This window comes from Rana temporaria, chromosome 1, assembly GCF_905171775.1.
Source record: "Rana temporaria chromosome 1, aRanTem1.1, whole genome shotgun sequence".
Taxonomy (NCBI): Eukaryota; Metazoa; Chordata; class Amphibia; order Anura; family Ranidae; genus Rana; species Rana temporaria.
The window spans coordinates 588,991,684-589,017,491 of record NC_053489.1 but is presented as its reverse complement, the minus strand read 5'-3'; the positions used below and the strand labels follow the sequence as shown (position 1 = coordinate 589,017,491).

At 43.7% G+C, this 25,808-nt stretch overlaps 1 protein-coding gene across 1 annotated transcript in view; it reads right to left on the bottom strand.

Moving 5' to 3' along the window:
* Positions 1-22,570, bottom strand: part of SMIM14 (small integral membrane protein 14) — a 50,344-nt gene extending 27,774 nt beyond the window's left edge. The window contains exons 1-2 of the mRNA XM_040335113.1: positions 22,438-22,570; positions 4,218-4,319 (exon numbers count right to left, since the gene is read on the bottom strand). Coding sequence (XP_040191047.1) covers positions 4,218-4,292 — 75 coding nt within the window. The 5' untranslated portion in view covers positions 4,293-4,319; positions 22,438-22,570. The remainder of the gene's footprint in view (positions 1-4,217; positions 4,320-22,437) is intronic.
* Positions 22,571-25,808: the final 3,238 nt, after the last annotated feature.

Here is a 25,808-nt window from a genome sequence, read left to right as displayed (position 1 = left end):
TATTAACCACTTAACGCCCACCCACTGTATATATACGTCCTCTTTTTAAAGATGGATATCTCGGTAACGGCAGCTGCTGCTACAACCGAGGTATCCATCTCTTTTGTGGGCGAGCGTGTAAACGATAACGGCGGTCTCCGCGGCGGATTCGCCGTTATCGGTGGCGGGAGAGGGGCCCCCCCTCCCGCCGCTCTTCCGCGCCCTCCGCCGCCGATAGCGGCGGAGGAGATCGGATGCTGCTGGCTCTTCAGTGAGGACTCGAGTGAGGGCAAGATGGCCCCCACCCGTCCTCATAGCTTTGCTGGGCGGAAGTGACGTCAAAACGTCAGTCCCGCCCAGCGTCTTAAAGAGACAATTTTTTTGTTGTAATTTTTTTTAAATGACATTTTCCTTTTTTTTTTTTCTTGCGTCTAAATATGAGATCTGAGGTCTTTTTGACCCCAGATCTCATATTTAAGAGGACCTGTCATGCTTTTTTCTATTACAAGGGATGTTTACATTCCTTGTAATAGGAATAAAAGTGATCATTTTTTTTTTTTTATATATTTTAGTGTAAAAAAAAAAAAAATTATAAAATCAATAATAAATAAGAAAAACATTTTTTTTAAAGCGCCCTGTCCCAACAAGCTCGCGCGCAGAAGCATACGCGAGTAGCGCCCGCATATGAAAACGGTGTTCAAACCACACAAGTGAGGTAGCGCCGCGATCGTTGGAGCGAGAGCAATAATTCTAGCCCTACTCTGTAGCTCAAAAAATGCAACCTATAGAATTTTTTAAACATTGCCTATCAAGATTTTTATGGGTAAAAGTTTGACACCATGCCACGAGCGGGCGCAATTTTTAAGCGTGACATGTTGGGTATCATTTTACTCGGCGTAACATTATCTTTCACAATATATAAAAAAATTGCAATGACCGCCATTTTATTCTCTAGGGTGTTAGAAAAAAATATATATAATTTTTGGGGGTTTTAAGTAATTTTCTAGCAAAAAAAACTGTTTTAGTCTTGTAAACGCCGAATCTGAAAAACACCTTCTGTCCTTAACCACTTAAGGACCCCCCACTGTATATATACGTCCTCTTTTTAAACATGGATATCTCAGTAACGGCAGCAGCTGCTGCCACAACTGAGATATCCATGTTTTCAGCGGGCGGCCGTGTAAACGATGACGGTCTCCGCCGCGAGATCGCCGTTATCGGTGGCGGGAGAGGGGCCCCCCCCCCTCCCGCCGCTTTTCCGCGCCCTCCGCCGCTTACCGGAGCCGTCGGTAGCGGCGGAGGAGATCCGATGCTGCCGCCTGGAGAGTGAGGACTGTAGTGAGGGGAAGATGGCCCCCACCCGTCCTCATAGCTCTGCTGGGCGGAAGTGACGTCAAAACGTCAGTCCCGCCCAGCCTCTTAAAGAGACAATTTTTTTTCTGTCATTTTTTTAAATGACAAATTTTCCTTTTTTTTTTTGCATTTAAGCCTAAATATGAGATCTGAGGTCTTTTTGACCCCAGATCTCATATTTAAGAGGACCTGTCATGCTTTTTTCTATTACAAGGGATGTTTACATTCCTTGTAATAGGAATAAAAGTGATCATTTTTTTTTTTTATATATTTTAGTGTAAAAAATTATAAAATCAATAAAATTAAATAAGAAAACAAAAATTTTTTTTTTTTAAAGCGCCCCGTCCTGACGAGCTCGCGCGCAGAAGCGAACGCATACGCAAGTAGCGCCCGCATATGAAAACGGTGTTCAAATCACACAAGTGAGGTATCGCCGCGATCGTTAGAGCGAGAGCAATAATTATAGCCCTAGAGCTACTCTGTAGCTCAAAAAATGCAACTTATAGAATTTTTTAAACGTCGCCTATCTAGATTTTTAAGGGTAAAAGTTTGACGCCATGCCACGAGCGGGCGCAATTTTAAAGCGTGACATGTTGGGTATCATTTTACTCGGCGTAACATTATCTTTCACAATATATAAAAAAATTGGGCCAAATTTATTGTTGTCTTATTTTTTAATTCAAAAAAGTGAATTTTTTCCAAAAAAAGTGCGCTTGTAAGACTGCTGCGCAAATACGGTGTGACAAAAAGTATTGCGATGACCGCCATTTTATTCTCTAGGGTGTTAGAAAAAAAAATATATAATGTTTGGGGGTTTTAAGTAATTTTCTAGCAGAAAAAACTGTTTTAGTCTTGCAAACACCAAATCTGAAAAACACCTGAGGTCTTTAAGTGGTTAAGTTTTTTTTTTTTTTTACTTCCCCCCCCCAGATAAGATTTCAGTTTGTTGTTCAACCGAGTTCTACAGTTTATAGGTCACATAAAAAAAAAAAATTAAAAAAAAGTCGCTTTTTTTTTAACAAATCACAGAAACTTTAAATTTTAACAGGGGTGTGTTGACTTTATATTACATATACACACACACACACACACACACACACACACACACACACACACACGTTTGCAAAGATTATAACTGAGGCTGTCAGCCATATCTCCAGTATCGTTTTCAGCTGGTGGCTGGCTTTCTCTTGAAATCATTCTGAATGGCTCATGAGCCGCTGGAACGCGTTCAGACGCAGTAGGAGGGGACACCGATGCAGAAAGAATTTACCGTGTACCGGCACGCATGAAACGTGATCCGACAGTGCAGCCAGTTGGTCACAAAAGCGATAAGACTAGATTGTCTCCAATGTCCTCTATGGCCTTGGAGGACCAGAGGGACGTCATGATGTCACTTCCGGTCCAGAAGTAAACTAGTTTTTCTTAAAGCAAAAGATAGAGATTTTTTTTTTTTTTTTAAAAGCAAAAAAGTAAGTAAGGGATTTGGGGTATCTTTGACCCCAGATCTCCCAATAAAAAGAAGCTTACATTCCTTGTAATAGGAATAAAAGTGAAATAATAATAAATATACACACACACACACACACACACACACAGTGTAAAGATGAAATAAGACTTTCTTTTTTTAGCACCCCCATCTCTCCGTGTTTACGTGCAAGAAGAAAGGCATTTGTGACGTCAGGCACTAAAGTTGGACGAGAAGGCCGGGCTCGCAGTCTGTGCTCCAATTCATCCCAAAAGTATTCCATCGGGTTGAGGCCAGGAATCCATGCAGGCCAGTCATGTTTCTCCACCCCAAACTCGCTCACCCATGTCTTTATAGAGGTTTCTTTGTACACTGGTTCAAATCATTTGGTGGAGGGGGATTATGATGTGGGGCTGTTTTTCAGGGGTTTATTTTGGCCCCTTAGTTCAAGTGAAAGGAACTTATAAGGTGTCAGCATACCAAGACAATTTCATGCTCCTAACTTTGTGGGAAGAGTTTGGGGATGGCCCCTTCCTGTTCCAACATGACTGCCAACCAGTGCAAAAAGCAAGGTCCATAAAGACATGGATGAGCGAGTTTGGGGTTGAGGAACTTGAATGACCTGCACAGAGTCCTGACCCAACCCGATAGAACACCTTAAGACGCCATTCACACCTGGGCATTTTGTAGCTTAAAGCTACAAAACGCCGGAGGGCAAAAAAATCTATTATTCTCTATGGAGATGGTTCACATCTCCACTCGAAAATGCTTGAAGCCAGAAGCTCCAAAACACCTGAAGCTCAAACAAGTTCTGGGACTTTTTTTATTTTTTAGGCAGATCTGGGTGTTTTTCTGCTTTTTACATTGGTGACCTTTTGACCTGTACAAAATCGTGGCAAAAACACTACAAAATCGCGCGACTTTGCCTGAAAACGCTATGCTCAGGTGTGAATGGGGCCTTAGGATGAATTAGAGCAGAGACTGCAAGTCAAGCCTTTTTGTCCACATCAGTGTCTGTCCTCACAAATGCACTTCTGGAAGAATGGTTAAACCTTCCCATAGACACACTACTAAACCTTGTGGACAGCCTTCCCAGAAGAGTTGAAACTTTTATAGCTGCAAAGGGTGGGCCAACTCAATATTGAACCCTATGGACCAAGGCTGGGATGCCATTAAAGTTAATGTGCGGGTAAAGGCAGGTGTCCCAATACTTTTGGCAATAGTGTATCTAATGTTTGGGGGGGGTTATTTAAAAAAAGGTTAAAAGGTCAAAGACTTATGCCTAGGCACCGATAGTGTAGGAATCCTGAAGACATGTAATCTGAAGCAGCAAAATACACACATCACTTACCATACATTGTGGATGAACCTGTAGGAAATAAATCATGACAACAAAATCAGCCTGGGAAATACGTACCAGATAAATCAGTCTTCGCATTGCATAGTTATGGGAGCAGATACATTCACAGGGATCAAAATTGCCCTCCGCCATGTTCACTGTTCATATATGTATAGTAATCTAGATAAAGGAAAAAATAAATAAGATACAGCTCCTGGTCATAAATGGGGAACACACAAAAGAAACACACTAGAGAGCCTCTTGTTCCCATGGCAACATAAAAATGTGTCATCCCCCCCCCCCCCCAATCACTTTCTGTATATGGTAACCAAAAACAGAGTGGGTGTACCTCCCCATTGGGAACACAGATAGCAATAACCTGATGGGATAGAGACAGACAGACAGAGACACACACACACACACACACACAGTTTCTCACAAAAAGGAGTACACCCCTCACATTTTTGTAAATTGTTCATTACTGTATTTATTGGCGTATAACACTCAAATTTTTACCCTGAAAATAGAGGGTAAACTGTGCCTGTGTGTTATACGCAGGGGGCTATGGAAAGTTTTTTCCCCTGAAACTTCCCTCTTAAAGTTAGGGTGCGTGTTATACACCCATAAATACGGTATATCATTTCATGTGACAACACTGAAGAAATGACACTTTGCTACAATGTAAAGTAGTGAGTGTACAGCTTGTATAACAGTGTAAATTTGTTGTACCCTCAAAATAACTCAACACACAGCCATTAATGTCTAAACCGCTGGCAACAAAAGTGAGTACACCCCTGCAGGTTCCTCTGCACTGCTAGTCTGGTCCCAGCAGGGATTATCCCTTGCACTCCATCTATCTAAAGGTCCTCTGACATCGAGAATGATGCAGAGCCAACACCCCTGTACTGGACAGGAGGAATCTGAGGAACAGTCTACTGCCAGAGCATAGGGGGGCACCGCCTGCGGGTGGGCAGAAGAGAAGGCAAGTAAAAGTGATCATTTAACCCTTCCAGTGCAACCCCACTACAAGGAATTTTTATTTCTACTAGAGTTGGACTTCAGCTGTGCAGTCCCAACCAGTACTTCCTTTGACAAGGAAATGTCCTGGCCCTTCTCCAGTGCATTGCTGCCCCGTTCCTTCCCATCACTGAGCCCCATAGGGATCAGGGCTCAGCCTGGACTTTGTTTAAAACAGTTGTGTGGTTCTGGGCAAAGCCATGCAGTGAAAAATCACTGGAATGGAGAGAGAGACGCGAGTATTTTAAAGGATGGGATGCTCATGAAATGTCAACTACACTAAAGTTAGAGTTGTCTTAAGAAAACCCAGCTCAACTTTCACTGGCTTCCAACAATCTTCATACAGGGTCAGCAGACACAAAATACAGCATTCTTTACGTTTGTAAAATTGGCACCAAACCAGAGACAGAAATTACATTTAGAGATCTGAACACCCCGCTAGAAGAAGTTTCTGCTTGGACCAAAGTACAGTGTGACATGAATGTTGGTGTGTGGGCACCCCCTAGTGGCAGACACTTAAGTCTACAGTTTACCAGACTTGCACAACTGAAAGAATTAAAGGACTCTGTTGTCCATGAAATCAAACCTTTTAATCATGCCAGATAACAAAGCTCCCGATATTCCTTCCATTGCGCTGTATCACATATGAAAACCAGCATGTTCCCCCCTCCAGACATTTACAGAACATCTTGTATTTTGTGACTGCGGGGGAGATGGCACCAGTACTTTCCTGTATGAGATTCAGCCCTCATATCCACAGCAGGACAGCTGTACCATCAGACATGATTAAAAGTGAAGATTTTGAGCGATAGATCCCCAATATGCCATACAAAGATAATATTTACACACCATAAATGTTTAACAAATTCCTCTGCCTGGAGTTTCTGATTTATATTCAACTCCGACAACAACCATTCTTGGGTGCAGTGGGGAAGGGTTAGAACATCTATTGGGCTCTTACAGCTTACTGGGTCTTTGTTGGGTCATTAGCTTACCTACCTACCAGATACAATGACCACAAATCAACAGGGCAGGAAGAGGAGAAACCTCGCCAACTGGGACAAGTACAGCAAGAAAATGTTCTAACCCATATAAAATAAGTGGGCAGCCCACCTCAATGCAAAGTAACACTTTGAGTTAACCAGCAAATAAAACTCCAATACCCAACACTAAGGGGTCTATTTAAAAATAAAAATTGGATGAACATGAAGCATTCTTGCAACCTGGACAAAAGTGTGCTATCTTTTTTGTAAAAAAGATGAATTCCTGTATAGTGAGCTCCATTTAGCGGCTATATATTTTCTCATTGGGGCATTTCAGAAAACGATACCACATTTTGGCCACTAGATGGAGCCGACAATACAGAAATTGATCCATTACAGAGAATATATGAGAATCTTTCCTCCAACCTGCATTATTTTTTCGGACATTTGTCCAACAAATGTTTTATAAACATACAGCTTTGCTACTATGAGAATCATGGCTTCCAACACTAACCAGAGAAGAGGCTTCATGTACACAGGACGTTGTTTAACCTCCCCTATACAATTTAAAGGAAAAAAAAATGCTGAAATTACCGTTTACAGGGTATATAGACATAATAGTTAACCGATTCCTTTCAAAATTGATAAAAAAAAAACAATCATATAATGTACCTCTAGTTTCGTTTTTGCATGTTATCCTGCCTGTGTGCATGTACAAAGCCATAGAGCAGTGATGGTTTGGAAAATGAAACTAGAATCTCCCAGTACTGTGGTCATTAGGAAACAGACAACCAGGAAGTGTCCAGAACAGAGAAGGATTACAGCAACATCAGAGCAAAAACGAACAATGAGGACATAAAACCAGGACTGCAGTAAGGTAAAGGAAGCTATTTAGCTGGAAAAAAAATTTCCTTTAGTGACCCTTTAACTTGACAGCTAGAAACCGACACACACACACACACACACACACACCTTTGAAAGCTCTGCCCACTCATTCCAATAGGCAGGGGCAGTGCAGGAGTGGTATATACAGCGCTCCTACACCACCCCAAAGATGCTGCTTGCAAGCGCACCGTCCCAGTGTGAAAGTCACACTGGGGGGAGGTAGGAGAGGCAGTTTTCAGGTGCTATTTTAAGTTCCGAAACACCCGATAAAATGCCTCAGTGTAAAAGTACCCTCATTATAAAGAACCCCTTCCGTATAAACTTTTTCCTCCATTCACATACAGCGCCCTTATGTCCCAATTACTCCCGTAGAGTGACACAAAGGAGATCCCCCATCGTCCACAATAATCCATAAACATTCGCTAGCCGTCTAATCTACTTGTTATTGCATCATTTCATACTGCGTACGTCTGCCTCCTTTTAACATCCTTAATGAGCCCCCCCAAACCTCTCGTTTTAACTTCACTCTTCAGTTTGTTTGGAACAAGTGGGTACCCATTTGTTGGGGTCTTGTGCACTGCAAATTCCATAGTCCTCTCGGGAGTACGCGTGGGTGGCTATGTTCCTATATACAGTAGGACCATGGAGAACAAATGCAGCCACCATAACAAACTTGGATCGCAGCAGCAAAAAAAAAAAATTAAAATTAAAAAAAAAAAAAAACACACACGTTGAGTGTCACTTTAACCACTTGCCATCCACTGCACAATTATGTACGTCGACAGAATGGCATAAGGTATCTCCCACCCAGCGGGGGGGGGTGTCTCGTGTCTCGTGCCTCGCGGCTGCGGGTCCTGGGAACTCGATGTTCCTGGGGAGGCCCGCGATTGCTGTCGGCAAGGGGGCAGAACAGGGGAATGCCTGGCAAACAAGGCATTCCCCTATTCTGCCTAGTGACACCGATGACCGTTTCCCTGGAACCGTCATCAGTGACATGTCAGGTGTAGCCATGCCCCCTAAGGGTAGGAATTACTCCCTAGGGAAAACTTAACCCCTGCAGCGCCACCTAGTGGTTAACCCCTTCACTGCCAGTCTCATTTTTATAGCACCGATCACTGTAAAAATGACAATGGTCCCAAAATGGTGTCAAAAGTGTCCACCATAATGTCACAGTCACAAAAAATAAAAAAAAATAAAAAAAAAAAACATAAAAGCGTATCGCTGCCATAACTAGTAAAAATGCCATAAAAAACAGTCCCCTATTTTTGTAGACGCTATAACTTTTGTGCAAACCAAAAATATGTAGAATACGTATCGGCTTAAACCATGGTTCTTCAAACTACGGCTTAAACTGTGGGGAAAAAAAATAAAATAACATTTTATATGTTTTTTAGGGATATTTATTATTATAGCAAAAAATATTGGATTTCTCTCAAAATTGGCGCCCTTTGTTTATAGCGCAAAAAAAAAAGGACAGATGATCAAATAGCACCAAAAGAAAGCTCTATTTGTGAAAAAAAAAATAAAAAGGGAAGTCATTTGTTTGGAAGCCACGTGGCACAATTTATTTATTTAATTTATTTATTAAAATTCTTAAAAGTACAAAACGCAGTCAGTTACCCATAGGCCTCGATGCACGAATTGTCCGTTAAAGTGACGCAGTGCCGAATCACAAAAAGAGGCCCGGTCATTGACCACCAAAATGGTTCAGGGCTGAAAAAGTCAAAAGCTCTTCACCAATTTATAGCAGGTAGTCTCATCCTAATGCACAGGGAAATAAATAAAAGAGAAGGAGGAGGAACAGAAGACCAAAATCTTTCAAGCAGCGTGTATACCAATTGCTCAAAAACAAGAAAAAGACAAGAATCGTAGAATTTGCAATCATCTTTCAAAAGCGGTAATCAACTCAAGTTTACAGCAGGCACATTAGTATGTCAGAGTACCCGATACAGATTACGCACCACCCTATACAGTGGTTTTGGTACTTTTATTTATGTATGAAACTATATGAAAAAGGTTCCTTTAAGACGATCCCTCAACTGCAGTAGAATATTACAAGGAAACGATTGAGCAGATATAACAGGCTCTCCCAATGAGGAATGGATACGTGGATGAACCAGTCATTGTTTAAAACAAACAACCAACTGGCCAAGGTTAATGTCATCTCATATGACTAACTTACAGCAATGAAGAGACACGCCTCACAGCTGATCTACAAGAATTCTACTTTATGATGGAGAAAGTTTACCATTACGAAGACTTTCCTCTGCAGATTACAGTGCATGAACTAGCGCTTCATCCCTGTTTGTTATGATAGAATTGATATATAGTACACAGAATTTTCGAACTTTGACATTACTATAAAAAAAAGTCCAACACCAGGCCAAAAAAAAAAAAAAAAGTATAAGTATAAGTATAAGTATAAGTATAAGTATAAGTATATATATATATATATACACACACACACACACATATATATATATATATACACACACACACACACACACACACACACATATATATACATATATACTTATACACACACACACACACACACAAACACACACACTTTCCTCTCCCTAGATAAGCCCTCTATTGCCCATCCTCGATCCATAGAAACACTAAGGAGTTACCATGTACTCCGCAGAGCCTCTTCACACAACGTCCCCAGTCCATGGTTGCATCATAGATTTCCTAGATTTAGGCCATCAATCGATAGGGTAGCTACTATGCATACCCATCCCAGAGGGAGTGTGTCTACACAAGTCTGCAGCCCCCAGTGGCCCCAAAGCAATGGTCTTTGTGGATCATGCGCATGGATGATCCAGGAGACCATACAAGCTGGATAGTGTACTGCCAACTCCTTTCAAAGTCCGGGATTAATCCCTGTCACCCCCTTTTAGACAGTCATCAAATGTCACATCTTGTGGGCAGCATTGTTTTTAGTAATTTACTGTGGCAATACCCCCGCAGGAGCTGCAGTTACCGTTTCCCTCTATTCCTGCACAGCCAGGCAACATGCATTTCCAACTTGCATCCAGACACGAAAATAATAATAATAATAGTCGATGTGCTCGTTTGTCGTTTTATAGGGGAAAACTTGGATAGGGTATAGGGATTATGGGATGCTGACAGCTGACTGCAATTTTTTACAAATAGCGTGGGGACCCCCCTAGTCCATACCAGGCCCTTTGGCTCTAGTATGGATTCGGAGGGGAACTCACAGCAATTTTTTTTAAATAGCATGGAATACCAGACCCTTATCAGAGCATGCAGCCCAGGAAAGGGAGGACTAGTGAGCACCCCCCTTCTGAACCATACCAGGCCACATGCCCTCAACATGAGGGGGGGCTCAGCACTCCCAAAGCACCTAGCCCCCCAGGTTGATGGGGACAATGGCCTCTTCGACAACCCTGGTCGGTGGTTGTCTGGGTCTGCGGGTGGGCTTATTGGAATCTGGAAGCCCCCTATTAACAAGGGGGTCCCAGATCCCAGCCCTTACTATGTGATTGGGTACTTTGTACCCATTCACCCCAAAATATCTGTGAAATGTTAAAACCCAAACCCTGGGTATGCTGATGTACTCACTCTGTCCTCCTTGCTTCCTACTGCTCTTGGACACTGAAGGGATTCTTCCCAGCCAGCCGGAGCCCTAGCCTAGACCCAGGGGTCTCTCCTAGGCCACCAAGAGACTCATCACTCCATCTTCCGGCCAACTCCCCTGCTGGCCAGTCTCCACCATATTTAACCACTTCAGATCCGTAGGACGTCCTGGACTTTGAGTGGTGATATCTGAATGATGCCTGCAGTCTTCAGCCGGCGATTCTGTGCACCAGAAGAACGATCAAAGCGGCGGTTCCGCCGCTCGATCGTTCTTCTAGGCAGCGGGAGGGGACGTCCCCCCGCCCCTCCCGCTGCCATCCGGTGCTTCTCCGGGCTCTCCCGTGCCATCGGGGGCCCGGAGAGCGAATCGGCCGGCGCGCGTTGCTGAACCATAGAGATGACTGGTGACCAGACGGTCACAGTCATCTCTATGACCGTCGGAGGCCGGGCGCGACGTTATGACGTCACGCCCGGTACCCGGAAGTAAACAAAGCCGCAATCGCGCCTGTCGGCATGTAATCGGTGAAATGTTTTTCACCGATTTCATGCTTGTAAGCCTGTAGGAGAGATGTGGGGTCTTATTGACCCCACATCTCTCCATAAAGGAGGACCTGTCACAGTGATTCCTATTACAAGGGATGTGTACATTCCTTGTAATAGGAATAAAAGTGTTAAAAAAAGTCAAAAAAAAGTGTAAAAATAAAAAAAAATGAAGTAAAAAAAAAAAAAAAAAAAAAAATTTAAAACGCCCCTGTCCCGGTCGCTCGCAGAAGCGAACGCGCATGCAAGTCCCGCCCACATATGTAAACACCGTTCAAACCCCACATGTGAGGTATCATCGCGTGCGTTAGAGCGTGTGCAACAATTCTATCACTAGAGCTACTCTGTAACTCAAAAATAGTAACCTGTAAAAAATTTTAAAGCGTCGCCTATGGAGATTTTTAAGTACCGAAGTTTGGCGCCATTACATGAGTGTGCGCAATTTTAAAGCGTGACATGTTAGGTATCTATTTACTCGGCGTAACATCGTCTTTCACATTATACAAAAAAATTGGGCTAACTTTACTGTTTTGTTATTTTTTAATTCATGAAACTGTTTTTTTCCCTAAAAAAAGGCGTTTGAAAAATTATTGCGCAAATACCGTGCGAGAAAAAAAAGTTGCAATGACCGCCATTTTATTCCCTAGGGTGTCTGCTAAAAAAAAATTATATATAATGTTTGGGGGTTCTGATTAATTTTCTAGCAAAAAAAAATTGTGATTTTTACATAAAGGAGAACAGTGCCAAAATAGGCCCGGTAACGAAGTGGTTAAGGGCTGACCCAGCCACCCTGCCAAGCCCTTTGCTTGGGGATTAGCCAAATTCCCTTAGGTATGCAGATCAGGACCTCCTGCCTCGGCCCACTAACTTTCAGAAGCTTCTCCAAACTTCTAGAACCAGAGACCTGCACTGAAGAGTCATCTAGACTGGCCTGCAGTAACCCAACCTAATTACAGACTGACACACACACACACACACACACACACACACACCATGAGTCATAAACCTAAACTAACACTAGTAGCACACTAGAGGGTGCTACACTACTGGCTAACAGATGTTGTAATTGATGTATATTATGCTTGACATAACCCAAGTCAAGCATAGGTGGGGAAAAAAAAAAAAAAAAAAAAAAAAAAAAAGGGGCAAAAATTATCAGAACTCCACATGAGCTTTTACCATATGATTAGCAGCACTTTCAAAGTTCTCTTTTATGGACTAGCTCGCTCCAATTTAAAATCAGCCAACAAAGCTCAGAAACAGGTTTAAAAAAAAAAAAACAACCACACACAAAGGATTCATGGTTAGGCAAAGTTATGTAAACCAATAATTATATTTACTCTTGACTTGCATAAGTCAATGTACCATAAAAGTTATTTGCATGGAGAGGTTTTCATCCGTGATGGACCATGTTTTAACTGCAACTTTTAAAACATCAGACAAAACAGATCAGCATTTGTTTTAATATCGAAAAAAATAAGGTAAATATTTTTTTTATTTTTTTTTTCTGATAGACTTCAGCTAAATCCCACAATTCCGCAACGTTACTTAAACTCAAAAAGTTGTTAGATAACAAAATAAACCTAAGATTGCAAAGAACACAGGGTAACAAGAAAGTTCTTTCTTAAAGGGGTTAAAAGAAGAACAGCCCAACCTAACAGTCACCTGAGCCCCTCTCGATCCAGCGATGTGCATGGGATCCTTGGCTGGTTTAAGGTGAGGGTTTCTATGTGTTTGTTAAGTGCCTGTATCCCATTGTTCTATTGTTTGCGTCTGCCTTGGGATCAAGCCATTTTGGGCTGTATACAGTTGTGCTCATAAGTTTACATACTGTGGCAGAAGTTATGATTGCTTGGCCATTTTTAAGAGAACAAGAACAACACACAAAAAAATAAAAAATTCTCCCACTCATGGTTAGTGTTTGGCTGAAGCCAATTATCAATCAACTGTGTTTACTCTTTAAATCCTAATCACAACAGAAACTACCCAAATGACCCTGATCAAAAAAGTTAAAGCGGTTGTAAACCCACATATACATTTTTTTTTTACACCTGCAAGGCAAAAGCCATAATGAGCTAGTATGCACCGCATATTAGCTCATTATGAAATACTTACCTCGGAACGAGGTGTAGGGAACTTACCTGGTCCGAGCCGAGCATGTCTTCCGGGTATCGCCGCTCCAGCGCTGTGATTGGCTGGAGCGGCGATGACGTCGCGCGGGAGATTTCATTCCGGCATGGGCCGGCCCTTCAGCCGAGGATCCCCCCTGCGCATGCGCCGCTGCAATCGGCAGCGCATTGCGAGGGGAATATCTCCTTAACCGTACCTACAGGTAAGCCTTATTATAGGCTTACCTGTAGGCAAAGGTCAAAAATGTGGGTTTACAACCACTTTAACATACCCTGTAGATTTTAGCCGATAACATGCACACAAGTTGACACAAAGGGGTTTGAATGGCTATTAAAATGTAACCATCCTCACCTGTGATCCGTTTGCTTGTAAACAGCGTGTATATAAAAATTCAATGAGTTTCTGGACTCCTGACAGACCCTTGCATCTTTGATCCAGTACTGTACTGATTTTTCTGGATTCTGAGTCATGGGGAAAACAAAAGAATTGTCAAAGGATCTGCGGGAAAAGTTACCTTTTTGCACCTGATCTCCCCGACTTTGGGGACCCCGGTACCAGTCGGCCGTAGGTCCCCTGGACCACAAACTTGGCACACATGTAGCCCCACTGTTCCTCTACAAGTGTGTGCAGTTTGTTGTCTGGGGGACCTACGGCCGAGGAGCACAGTGAGGCATGGTCACAGTGAGGCATGCAGATGGACACCCTAGGCTTATACTGGAGTCAATACGTTTTCCTAGTTTTTTTGTGGTAAAATTAGGTGCCTCGACTTATATTCAGGGTCGGCTTATACTAGAGTATATATGGTATTTTTGTTTTTGGACAATTTGTTGTTGGGCAGTATATTGAACCAAAATAGCACCGTTTTGTGTTAAAAACAAGTCCTTAGCCTTTGCAAATACACAGCAGCTGAAAAAAATCATGGATGTGAACGTGGGAAACCATGTAACTGTAGTACGTTTCTGCAAAATGCACCAAAAAACACACAGAGGTGTGACCCAGGCCTGAGATGTTTAGTAACATAAATGGGGTTAGAAAAAACTAAAATGAGTAAAAAAAAAAAAAAAAAAATGTGATGTGTTCCAAAAAAAATAATGATGTTGATGAAGCAAGTGTAAATGGATGATGTTCAATTTACCTCCGTTTTTCCATAGAGATGCATTGATATCCGTATTTCATCCGTCAGATAGATGAAAAATAGACAAATTGTCCTCATGTGCGAGAGGGGCCCTAGTTTTGTAATAACTTCAGAATGTATTCATATGTGTTCAATTTAAAAAGGGGTTGTAAAGGTTGGTTTGTTATTTTCTAAATAGGTTCCTTTAAGCTAGTGCATTGTTGGTTCACTTACCCTTTCCTTCCATCCCCCCCCCCCCCCCCGTCCGAATTTCTCACTTACTTCCCCGTTTCTCCTCAGTAAACTTCACACCATCATCCGAGCTGTGTTTAGTCAGCCTGGAGGAGGAACAGGAAGTAAGAAATTCAGAAAAAAAAAAAACACCATTTAGAAGGGAAATCAAAAGGAAAAGGTAAGTGAACCAACAATGCACTAGCTTATAGGAACCCATTTAGAAAATAAATGAACCTTTACAACCCCTTTAAGGAATGCATGAAAAGTATGAAGAAGTTTACTTTTTGGTAGTTGTCTGTTCTTGAGGCATGTTGGCACTCCTAGCCTTTCATATATGTATTACTGATGGACAACTAAAGAAAATATGGCTTTGGCTCCACTTCAGCAATACACAAAGGAATAGAAGATAAAATATCCTGCCAAAACACTAGGGGAAAATAAAAAAATAAAAAAAACACACACACAGCATGTTCTATTACACAACACCATCCTCCTTATCTGTACTCTCTCTCCTATTAAATTGAATTCCACCAAGTCCGATTTTAAAATTAAACTTCAGCGTAAAAAAAAAAAAACACTTCTGCAGAATCACTCAGCTCCTAGTTTAAGACAATCAAGCCACATCTGAACTACCTACAGGGTAATGATGAGGGTCTCATGCAATTCAACGTACCCATTTCTTCACACTAAAGCCTCACACACGATCGGACTTCCATCTGACTTTTCCGTGGATTTTTCTCTGAATGGGCATTGGCCATGAACTTGGTATACATACACACGGCAGGACTATTTCAGCCAACTTCAACCAAATCATGTGGTTTTTCAGCTCTTTACCGCCACCCTTTGGGCAACTTCTGCTATTGTTGGCTGATCTTTAGCACTGGTTCTAAGCATGCGTGTTTGTACTTTGAACTTTAGTCCGATGGACACACACACACTCCACCAAGGTGACCGCACTTGCAGGCATCTTTCATTTATGAGTAGAACTTCCTACAATAAAATAAACTTTTGTTTCTGCAAATTTAAAAATGTTCCATCCCCCCATATACTTTTTCTACAAGGATAAATGCACACATTACTGGCATGACATACAAGAATTATAGGTGCATAGGTGGCATTGTATTGTACTTTGTCAAGTACAAAATGTCCAGACCCTGTTATGCTTTGCTTAGCCTAAATTCTTTCCTGGCAGCAATTCATGAGATGCAAAGTGAATGCACCACAAATGCATCAACACACCTTAAAGTAGTATTAATGGCTTTACTTTACCATAATGCATCCTAAGAAGCTTGTAAAACCACCTCCTGTAAAATTTTCATCCCTCTTGGTCCTCATGATTTGGTTTATCGTTGCTGGCTTCTGTTCCTGAAGAGCAGCTTCCCCAAACTTCTAAATCACAGTAAGCATGTACTAGGGACAACTTAAGCCCTCTCTGATGTCAATCACTTGCTTGGGGGGAGTACTTCTATAACCTATGATTCTAGGCGTCTCTTGTGGAACCCTATGCTGACGGCATTCCACAACCCCCCACAATCAAAATCTAAAAAGTAGCAGCACAAACACTGTAGCTGCTGACTTTTAATATTAAGGCACTTAAGGGGAGTTCCACCCACAATTTCACTTTTTAAATATAAATACCCCTGTAATACACAAGCTTAATGTAGTCTAGTAAAGATAGTCTGTAAACTAAGGTCCGTTTTGTTAGGTTGTTAGAGCATTTAATTCGTTTATAATCTAGAAATAGACCGTGGCCATCTTAAGTGTGGGCATCATGAAGCCAGACTGTATGACTTCCTGGATTTCAGCCTTGCAGATCTTGCACATGCTCAGTGCTGCACAAGCGATGTAATAGGTTTCAGTCAGGTTTCCATAGCAATGGGAGTGTCAGAGGAAGTTGCCGCCCCTTCTCTATGCAAATAGGCTATTTTCAAGGACTACTGGGATACATGAAGTCTAGTGACTTAATAGCCTAGGGCTAGGCTAATGAGGAGGAAGTAATGAAGGACTACAAAATAAAGGTATTTACAAGCAACAAAATAAATAAAAATTGTCCATTCTGAACACTATGAGATTAGGGCATGCAGCACAGACAAACATAAAAAAAATGGGTGGAACTCCACTTTAACTGACCAGGCATCCAGCAGTGCCCTCACCTGAGCCAATTCTTGAACCAAAAAAAAAAAAAAAAGCACCGTTTTGCGTTGAAAAAAGTCCTTGACCCTTTCCAAATACCCAGCATCGGGAAAAAGCATAGATGTGAATGTGTCCCATAGGAAACCATGTTAAATTAACTTTAGTGCGCTTCTGCAAAAAACGCATAGGTGTGAACCAGGCCTAAGAAGTTTAGTAACATAATGGGGTTAAAAAAAAAAAGAAAAAAAAAATTAGCCCTTTATAGGTAGCGATTATTTGCTTTTTGTAATATAAAGGGCCAATTTTAGTTATTTTAACCCCATTATGTTACTGGCCGATTAATCGAATAAGTTGTTTCAGCCATAGTCTTAAACAGACATTATGCAACGATAGTCCATTGTTGCCCCATCAGTAAATCTAAGCCAAGAAGTGACATACAATCAATGTTTAAAGTGCATGCCCACAGGAGATCAGCAGCACGGGGATGTAACAATTAACCAAACACGGTGAATTATTATTATTTTTTTCCCCCCTTTGATTTTTAACAAACCCAGAGTTCAGCTTTTATGCAATATTTGGGCATAATACAGTGTATATGTCAACACATCCATTGCCTGTAACATTTCATAGTCTTTCCCATATGTTAAGGCCCCATGCACACGAGACGCAGATGCAAACTCATCTAAACACAAAAACCAGCGTTTAAAACGCCTGTTTTTGCCTCGAATTTCGCTGCGTTTTACCGCGTTTGCATTTATAAGCGTTTAGTTAAGAAACATCATAAGACCCTCCCTAAGCTCAAAAAAAAACAGTATTATTTAACCATTTCAGCCATTTTGTGAGACCAGAGTAAGTAGCAGCTGAGAGAGCAGCAGTGTACGTGTATTTAGCGTGTCACTTGCCACGTCACCTGCCACAAGCTGCGGATTGTCCACTTGCCATGTTACCTGCCATGTCACCTGGCCACGTCACCTACCACAAGTTGTGGATTGTCCACTGGCCACGTCACCTGCCACAAGTTGTTGATTGTCCACAATGCAAGCAATTACATTTTTTTTATGTTTTTTTTATGGTTTTTCATCATTTGCCGTCATTTTTGAGATTTCTAATGTAAAAAAAAAAGGTCACCTTTAAAAACACCTATAAACGAAATCGTGGCAAAACGAATGATGGAAAAACGTCTGAAACGCGAAAATTTTTGCGTCTGAACCCATTTTTTTGCTTCTGAAAAAACTAGCATAAACGCAACTGCCGAAAAATGTGACTGTGTGCATGGACACATAGGATAACATTGAATGTGTTCAGGGGCAGTTGAAAAAGCTGTCCAAATGCCTCTGAACACGCGTTTACCAGCGTCTCGTGTTCATGGGGTCTGAAGCACACTGTGTACTAGCAAGAAAGCGATTGTAAACCAATTCTTAAATAAAAAGTCTGCATAACACTCAAAGAATATTAAAACAAATGTAAATCTCACACTTTTTGAAAACCCTTTCCAAGCAAAAGGCTCAATTCACAAAGTGAACTTCCCCCCTAAAATTCAATTTAATCTGTCAATATTAGTGTAATACATATTGCAAATGAACCACATTTAAAGGGTTAATAAACCATTGTTGAAGCATGTAATATCTAGCACTATACACTAAAGTCTATGCCCCTGGAATATTTTCCTATAGGGTGGCTTCGCTGCCACGCATTGTCTCCCTGGAGCCACCCTGATGTACATTCCGCTGGCCAGGATTAGTCAGGCATGCGCAGTGTGGTGAGAGGACACAGGAGGCCCCCAAAGCTGACAGAGCAGACACACATGCACAGTATGGGCTGGCCCGAGGGATCCTGGGACATTTAGTCCCACTGCAGGTGGCATGCATGCCTAAAGTGGAGGCTCCCTGATCCAGGCATTCGGGGGAAGCCACGCTCTGCAATCTGGAGCCAGAGGCATTGAAGGGCACAGATTGTAGGCGTTTCAAACATATGTTCTAAATGTCCTAGGGAACATTTCCTTGGTTAAATAGAATGCAGTCGTGCAAGAAACTTGACACGTTTAATACTAACTTTAATAATGGGTACTTGCCAAATTTGTTTCTACATACCCAATGTGCCGGTTCTCCTTCCAACCTGCATTGCCGTGCTGGAGACATAATTGGTGACCAGCTTCTGCCACATTGTCTCTGCTGGCTCATTAATGACGCCATACAGGTGGTCAATGGCTGAGAGCGCTGAATGGATTTTTAGAACACAATAGAAAAGCAGGGGAGATCGCTGTACTAAAATCAGATAGTTAGTACAGGTTTTTTCCTGTTCAGCCCTGCAGGGTTCAACGAGAAAAAAAAATAAAATGACACTACTGGCTTGTACAAGGCCTTAGGCTTCCTGCATTATTGTTGCTGAAACTATGGCAACCTATAAAACAATTACAAGAAGAATACGCAAGGTCAGCCACCTTTCTCCTCACGTGAGATCTCAGAGGATGTCACAAAAGCCCATATGTTGGGGATGAGATTTCCCTGGCGGGCACTGGTGACATGGGGTTAAGGCTGCAGCCTCAGTGCCTACAGAACAGGAAGTGAGGACACAAATGTATGCAACAGCAAAAATCCCCAACTCCCTTTACAATACCCTTATAGCGTGTTTAAACTTGCTGTTGGGGGGCATTAAAAAAAAATGCTTGGCTGAGCTGCATTTTTAGCAGCTCCAAATGCCCCCTTTATGCTGCAACGGCAGCAGACAGAGGTATTTACATGCCACGGCCGTGTTGCGTTTGGCTGGCAACAAACTCGCCAGATGTAACCCACTCAAGCGAATGAGGAAGCGACAAACAACCTGCAACGTACATGGTTGCAGCAAATTTGTGGGGCAATTATGGGGTTAAAACTGGTGGTGAGGAGGCATCACTTCAATCCAGATCACTTTTCAGAGGAACAGCAGCTTAGCCGTATGCATATATGAGGCAGCACGGTGGGTGGGCCCCAACGCTCAGCTACTGCTTATATGCGCCGTTTTAGGGTGTGCTCCATCAGCAACCCAGAGTCATGAGCAAACTTAAAGTGGAGTTTGGCTGTACTTCCCTGTGAATCACAGGAGTGCAGTCCATTCTGCACTCCTGTGTCCCAGTTTCAGCACACTTGGGCTGACGTCAGAGCCAGGAAAGATCTCTACCATATGGTTGCCCACATGTCTGGGCCAGTACCCGGCTCAGCCTCTCAGCAAACCACTGAGAGCCTGAGCCGACCGCTCCCTCCACAGCCCAGCGATACAGTGAGCGTGAACAGGGCAGCGCAGAGCGCAAGTGCGTCTGGCAGGGCTTGGTCGCTTGGTTCTCAGTGTTAGAGCTGGCATGGGACAGAAGCAGCACCCACCTAGGCAAGATGTTTTTTTTTTTTTATCATACATATACACACACACACACACACACACACACACACACACACACACAATACTTCTCTTTTAAGACGGTTCAAAGCTTTGACAATTCATCAGGGACCAGCTGAGATTCAAACCATGAATGGGCAGGCTCAACTTGGGTACAACCATCCTGCCAGAGTTTTAACATGATTATTGCTAGCGGCTATAGCCACAACGGCTTCACAAGAGGGAGGAAAATAACAAAAATGAATTTATTTCCTGCAACCTGTGGTTGCAGGAAAGAAAATTGCAGTCTATGGCTGGCTTCACACCAACAGCTCATGTTCAGCTGTCAATGAAGAAATTAATGTGCAGCCAATCACAGTCTTGCATGATTGATGGCTCCTCCCACCTGTCACAGCCAACTTAAAGGACCAGCATCCAAAGGCTTCCCGGTTTACCTTGCAGCTTGTTGGGTAGTCTTTGCCCACAGCTGCGAAGCACAGTGACCATGGTATTTAAAAACCTCCTGTGTCTGCTGCCATTTGCAGCTTAAGGGGGGGGGGTGTAGAGGCCTCAGATTTTAGATCAGCATACAGGCATTTGAAATCTTTATTTTTATCACATTACTGTAATTTTTACATTCTTTGGACCCAACTGAAAAATAATGACTTTGTTTGGTAAATAAACATGTGTATCTATGGGTGGTGTTCGCTTAGCGAATTGAGCCCATAGGATCGAATGACCAGGAACAGCATCATAAAGAATGACAGCTGCTGAGCACTCCGCGTACATCATACAACTGTATGGGCGGATCTTTATATAGATGAGGGGTGCTCAGGACACATCATACAGATATGGGGGGGGGGATCTCTATAGATGAGGGGTGATCAGGACACATCATACAGATGTAGGGGGGGGGGGGATCAGGACACATCATACAGATGTATTGGGGGGAATCTCTATAGACTAGGGGTGATCAGGACACATCATACAGATGTGGGGGGGGGGTCTCTATATAGATGAGGGGTGATCAGGACACATCATACAGATGTATGGGGGGGGGGGTCTCTATAGATGAGGGGTGCTCAGGACACATACAGATGTATGGGGGGGTCTCTATATAGATGAGGGGTGCTCAGGACACATACAGATGTATGGGGGGGTCTCTATATAGATGAGGGGTGCTCAGGACACATCATACAGATGTATGGGGGGGGTCTCTATAGATGAGGGGTGCTCAGGACACATACAGATGTATGGGGGGGTCTATATAGATGAGGGGTGCTCAGGACACATCATACAGATGTAGGGGGGGTCTCTATATAGATGAGGGGTGCTCAGGACACATCATACAGATGTAGGGGGGGTCTCTATATAGATGAGGGGTGATCAGGACACATACAGATGTAGGGGGGGGCTCTATAGATGAGGGGTGATCAGGACACATACAGATGTAGGGGGGGGATCTCTATAGATGAGGGGTGATCAGGACACATCATACAGATGTAGGGGGGGGGCTCTATAGATGAGGGGTGATCAGGACACATCATACAGATGTAGGGGGGTCTCTATATAGATGGGGGGATCAGGACACATCATCCAGATGTAGGGGGGGCACCTCTATAGATGAGGGGTGATCAGGACACATCATACAAATGTAGGGGGGGGGATCTCTATAGATGAGGGGTGATCAGGACACATACAGATGTAGGGGGGGATCTCTATAGATGAGGGGTGATCAGGACACATCATACAGATGTATGGGGGGGATCTGTATAGATGAGGGGTGATCAGTAGGGGGGGGGATCTCTATAGATGAGGGGATCTGTATAGATGAGGGGTGATCAGTAGGGGGGATCTCTATAGATGAGGGGATGATCAGGACACATACAGATGTAGGGGGGGGGATCTCTATAGATGAGGGGTGATCAGGACACATACAGATGTAGGGGGGGATATCTATAGATGAGGGGTGCTCAGGACACATCATACAGATGTAAGGGGGGGGGGGTCTGTATAGATGAGAGGTGATCAGGACACATCATACAGATGTAGGGGGGGGGGGGGATCATGACACATCATACAGATGTAGGGGGGGGGTCTCTATAGATGAGGGGCGATAAGGACACATAGGAAGAAGATGCACTCATACAATCTGTCTGCACAACACAATACAAGACCACACAGGAAGAGAGAATAACAAACAAGCCGAGTAAACGCCATGCATCCAGAGGCCAGACACACAGCCCTCCATAGACTCCTATAGGGAAGTGGGGTAGCGGTAGTGTCAGTGCAGAGTACCCGGACCCCTCACCTCGGTGCACGATCCAGCTGGGAGCCTCCAGTGTGCAGCACCTGCTCTGTTTTGATTCGGCTGTACACGTCATGCTCGTGCACAGAACCCGGATCTCCCCTCTGGCCGTTCCAGCCCAAGCGCGCTCACGCTGCTCACATTAGCCAAGGAAATGTATGAGTGGGGCAAGCGGGGCGGAGCAAAGGTTAGCCAATCAGCAGCTGCCAGAGTCGGCTGAGCGCCGTGTACTCACCTCCGGAGGAGGGGCTCTGGGACAGAATGGTTTTGGTTATGTGTTGCTATGTGTTCAGTATTCTGGGATGTTTAAAGGAAACTTGTCCTGATGTGTGTGGGCTGTCATTGGTACGTGGGGTTGCCACCTTTTCTTTAAAGCGGAACTCCAACCTAAAGTGGAACTCACACTGATCGGAACCCTCCCTCCCTCCGGTGTCACATTTGACACCTTTCAGGGGGAGGGGGGTGCAGATACCTGTCTAAAGACAGGTATTTGCACCCACTTCCGGCCACAACAGTCTCGGGCAGACTGCGGGCATGATGTCACCTCCCGCTGCCCCCCCCCAATGTGCACCAATAGGCAGGCGCAGCGTGACTCGCGCATGCGCCGTAGGGAACCGGGCAGTGAAGCCGGAGCGCTTCACTTCCTGGTTCCCTCACCGTGGATGGCGGGGGGAGCAGCAGAGAGACGAGCGATCGCTCGTCTTCTGCTGCGATCGGCGCTGGACTCCAGGACAGGTAAGTGTCCTAATATTAAAAGTCAGCAGCTGCAGTATTTGTAGCTGCTGGCTTTTCATATTTTTTTTCATGGCACAACCGCTTTAAGTCAAACCTGAACACTTTAGCAGCACACAGCAATTCTCTTTTATAGTATACACCATATATATATATATTTTGCAATTAAATAACATTTCTAATCATATGAAGTTAATCACAGGAGTCCCCCTTTACATCAGAGTCCACAGAGTTCCCCCTTTTACATCTGAATCACCACAGTTCCCCTTTATATCTGAATCCGCAGAGTTCCCCTTTTACATCTGAATCAATAGAGTTTCCCTTTTACATCTGAATCCTCAGGCCGAGTACTCACGGCAGGACATGTCCGATGAAAACGGTCTGCAGACCGTTTCCATCGGACATGTCTGGCCGGGGACTGCCCGGGGACTTCTGTTCGATGGCTATACACACCATCGAACAGAAGACCGCGCGTAAACAATACGCGGGGCGTGTCCGCGGTGTCGACGCGTCGATGACGCGGTGTCGCCGCGACAATGACGCGCCGGCGTGGGCGGCCTGCCTTGAAAATGCTTCCACGCATGCGTCGAAGTCATTCGACGCATGCGAGGGATGGCGGGCGGCAGGACATGTACGGTAGGTCTGTACAGACGACCGTACATGTCCGGGCGGACAGGTTTCCAGCGGACTGTTTTAAAGCAAGTCCGGGAAACAGTTGTCTGCTCAGAAACGGTCTGTCAGACAATTGTTTGCTGGAATCCTGTCCGCGCGGCTGTACACACGAGGGAACATGTCTGCTGAAATTGGTCTGCCGACCAGTTTCAGCAGACATGTTTGGTCGTGAGTACGGGGCCTCAGAGTTCCCCTTTTACATCTGAATCCTCAGAGTTCCCTTTTTACATCTGGATCCTCAGAGTTCCCCTTTTACATCTGGATCCGCAGAGTTCCCCTTTTACATCTGAATCCCCACAGTTCCCCTTTTATGTCTGAATCAATATAGTTCCCCTTTTATGTCTGAATCAGCAGAGTTCTCCTTTTACATCTGAATCAATAGAGTTTCCCTTTTACATCTGAATCCTCAGAGTTCCCCTTTATATCTGAATCCGCAGAGTTCCCCTTTTACATCTGAATCAAAAGACTTCCCCTTTTACATCTGAATCAATAGAGTTCCCCTTTTACATCTGAATCAATAGAGTTCCCCTTTTACATCTGAATCCCCACAGTTCCCCTTTTACATCCGAATCCGCAGAGTTCCCCTTTTACATCTGAATCCGCAGAGTTCCCCTTTTACATCTGAATCAGCAGAGTTTCCCTTTTACATCCGAATCCGCAGAGTTTCCCTTTTACATCTGAATCAATATAGTTCCCCTTTTATGTCTGAATCAGCAGAGTTCCCCTTTTACATCCGAATCCGCAGAGTTCCCCTTTTACATCCGAACCCTGCAGAGTTTCCCTTTTACATCTGAATCAATATAGTTCCCCTTTTATGTCTGAATCAGCAGAGTTCCCCTTTTACATCTGAATCAGCAGAGTTCCCCTTTTACATCTGAATCCCCACAGTTCCCCTTTTACATCTGAATCAGCAGAGTTCCCCTTTTACATCTAAATCCGCAGAGTTCCCCTTTTACATCTAAATCCGCAGAGTTCCCCTTTTACATCTGAATCAGCAGAGTTCGCCTTTTACATCTGAATCCCCACAGTTCCCCTTTTACATCCGAATCCGCAGAGTTCCCCTTTTACATCTGAATCAATATAGTTCCCCTTTTATGTCTGAATCCGCAGAGTTTGCCTTTTACACCTGAATCCCCACAGTTCCCCTTTTACATCCGAATCCGCAGAGTTCCCCTTTTACATCTGAATCAATAGAGTTCCCCTTTTACATCTAAATCAGCAGTGTTCCCCTTTTACATCTGAATCCTCAGAGTTCCCTTTTTACATCTGAATCCCCACAGTTCCCCTTTTACATCCGAATCCGCAGAGTTCCCCTTTTACATCTAAATCAATAGAGTTCCCCTTTTATGTCTGAATCAGCAGAGTTCCCCTTTTACATCTGAATCAGCAGAGTTCCCCTTTTACATCTGAATCCTCAGAGTTCCCCTTTTACATCTGAATCCTCAGAGTTCCCCTTTTACATCCGAATCCGCAGAGTTCCTCTTTTACATCTGAATCCCCAGAGTTCCCCTTTTACATCTGAATCCTCATAGTTCGCATTGCGGCTGAATAGCGCCGCAAAATTGGAGGTAAAGCACCGCTAAAAATAGCAGCGCTTTACCGCCGACGCTGCTCCCGCCCCAGTGTGAACGGGGCCTAACATAAAGGATGCTCTGGGAACCCTGATTTAAGGGGGAACACTGAGAACTCTGATGCACGGAGAGAACTCTGCTGTAAGGGGGAACACTGTGGCTTCTGGTAAAAAAAAGGGAAACTCTAATGTAAGGGGTGCTCTGTGAACCCTGATTTACATTAGTGTACTGACTCAGAGGCAGGAGAGAGAAGGGGGGAGACAGTCACAGACTGGGATGGATGGTGAGCTCACTCACCCCTTGGCAGTCAGCATCTCTCATCCAGATGTATCTGAGGCTGCTGGACTTCAAATTTCTGGCCCCTTCTTTCCTTTTCTGAGGTACAGCGCAAGGGATTTG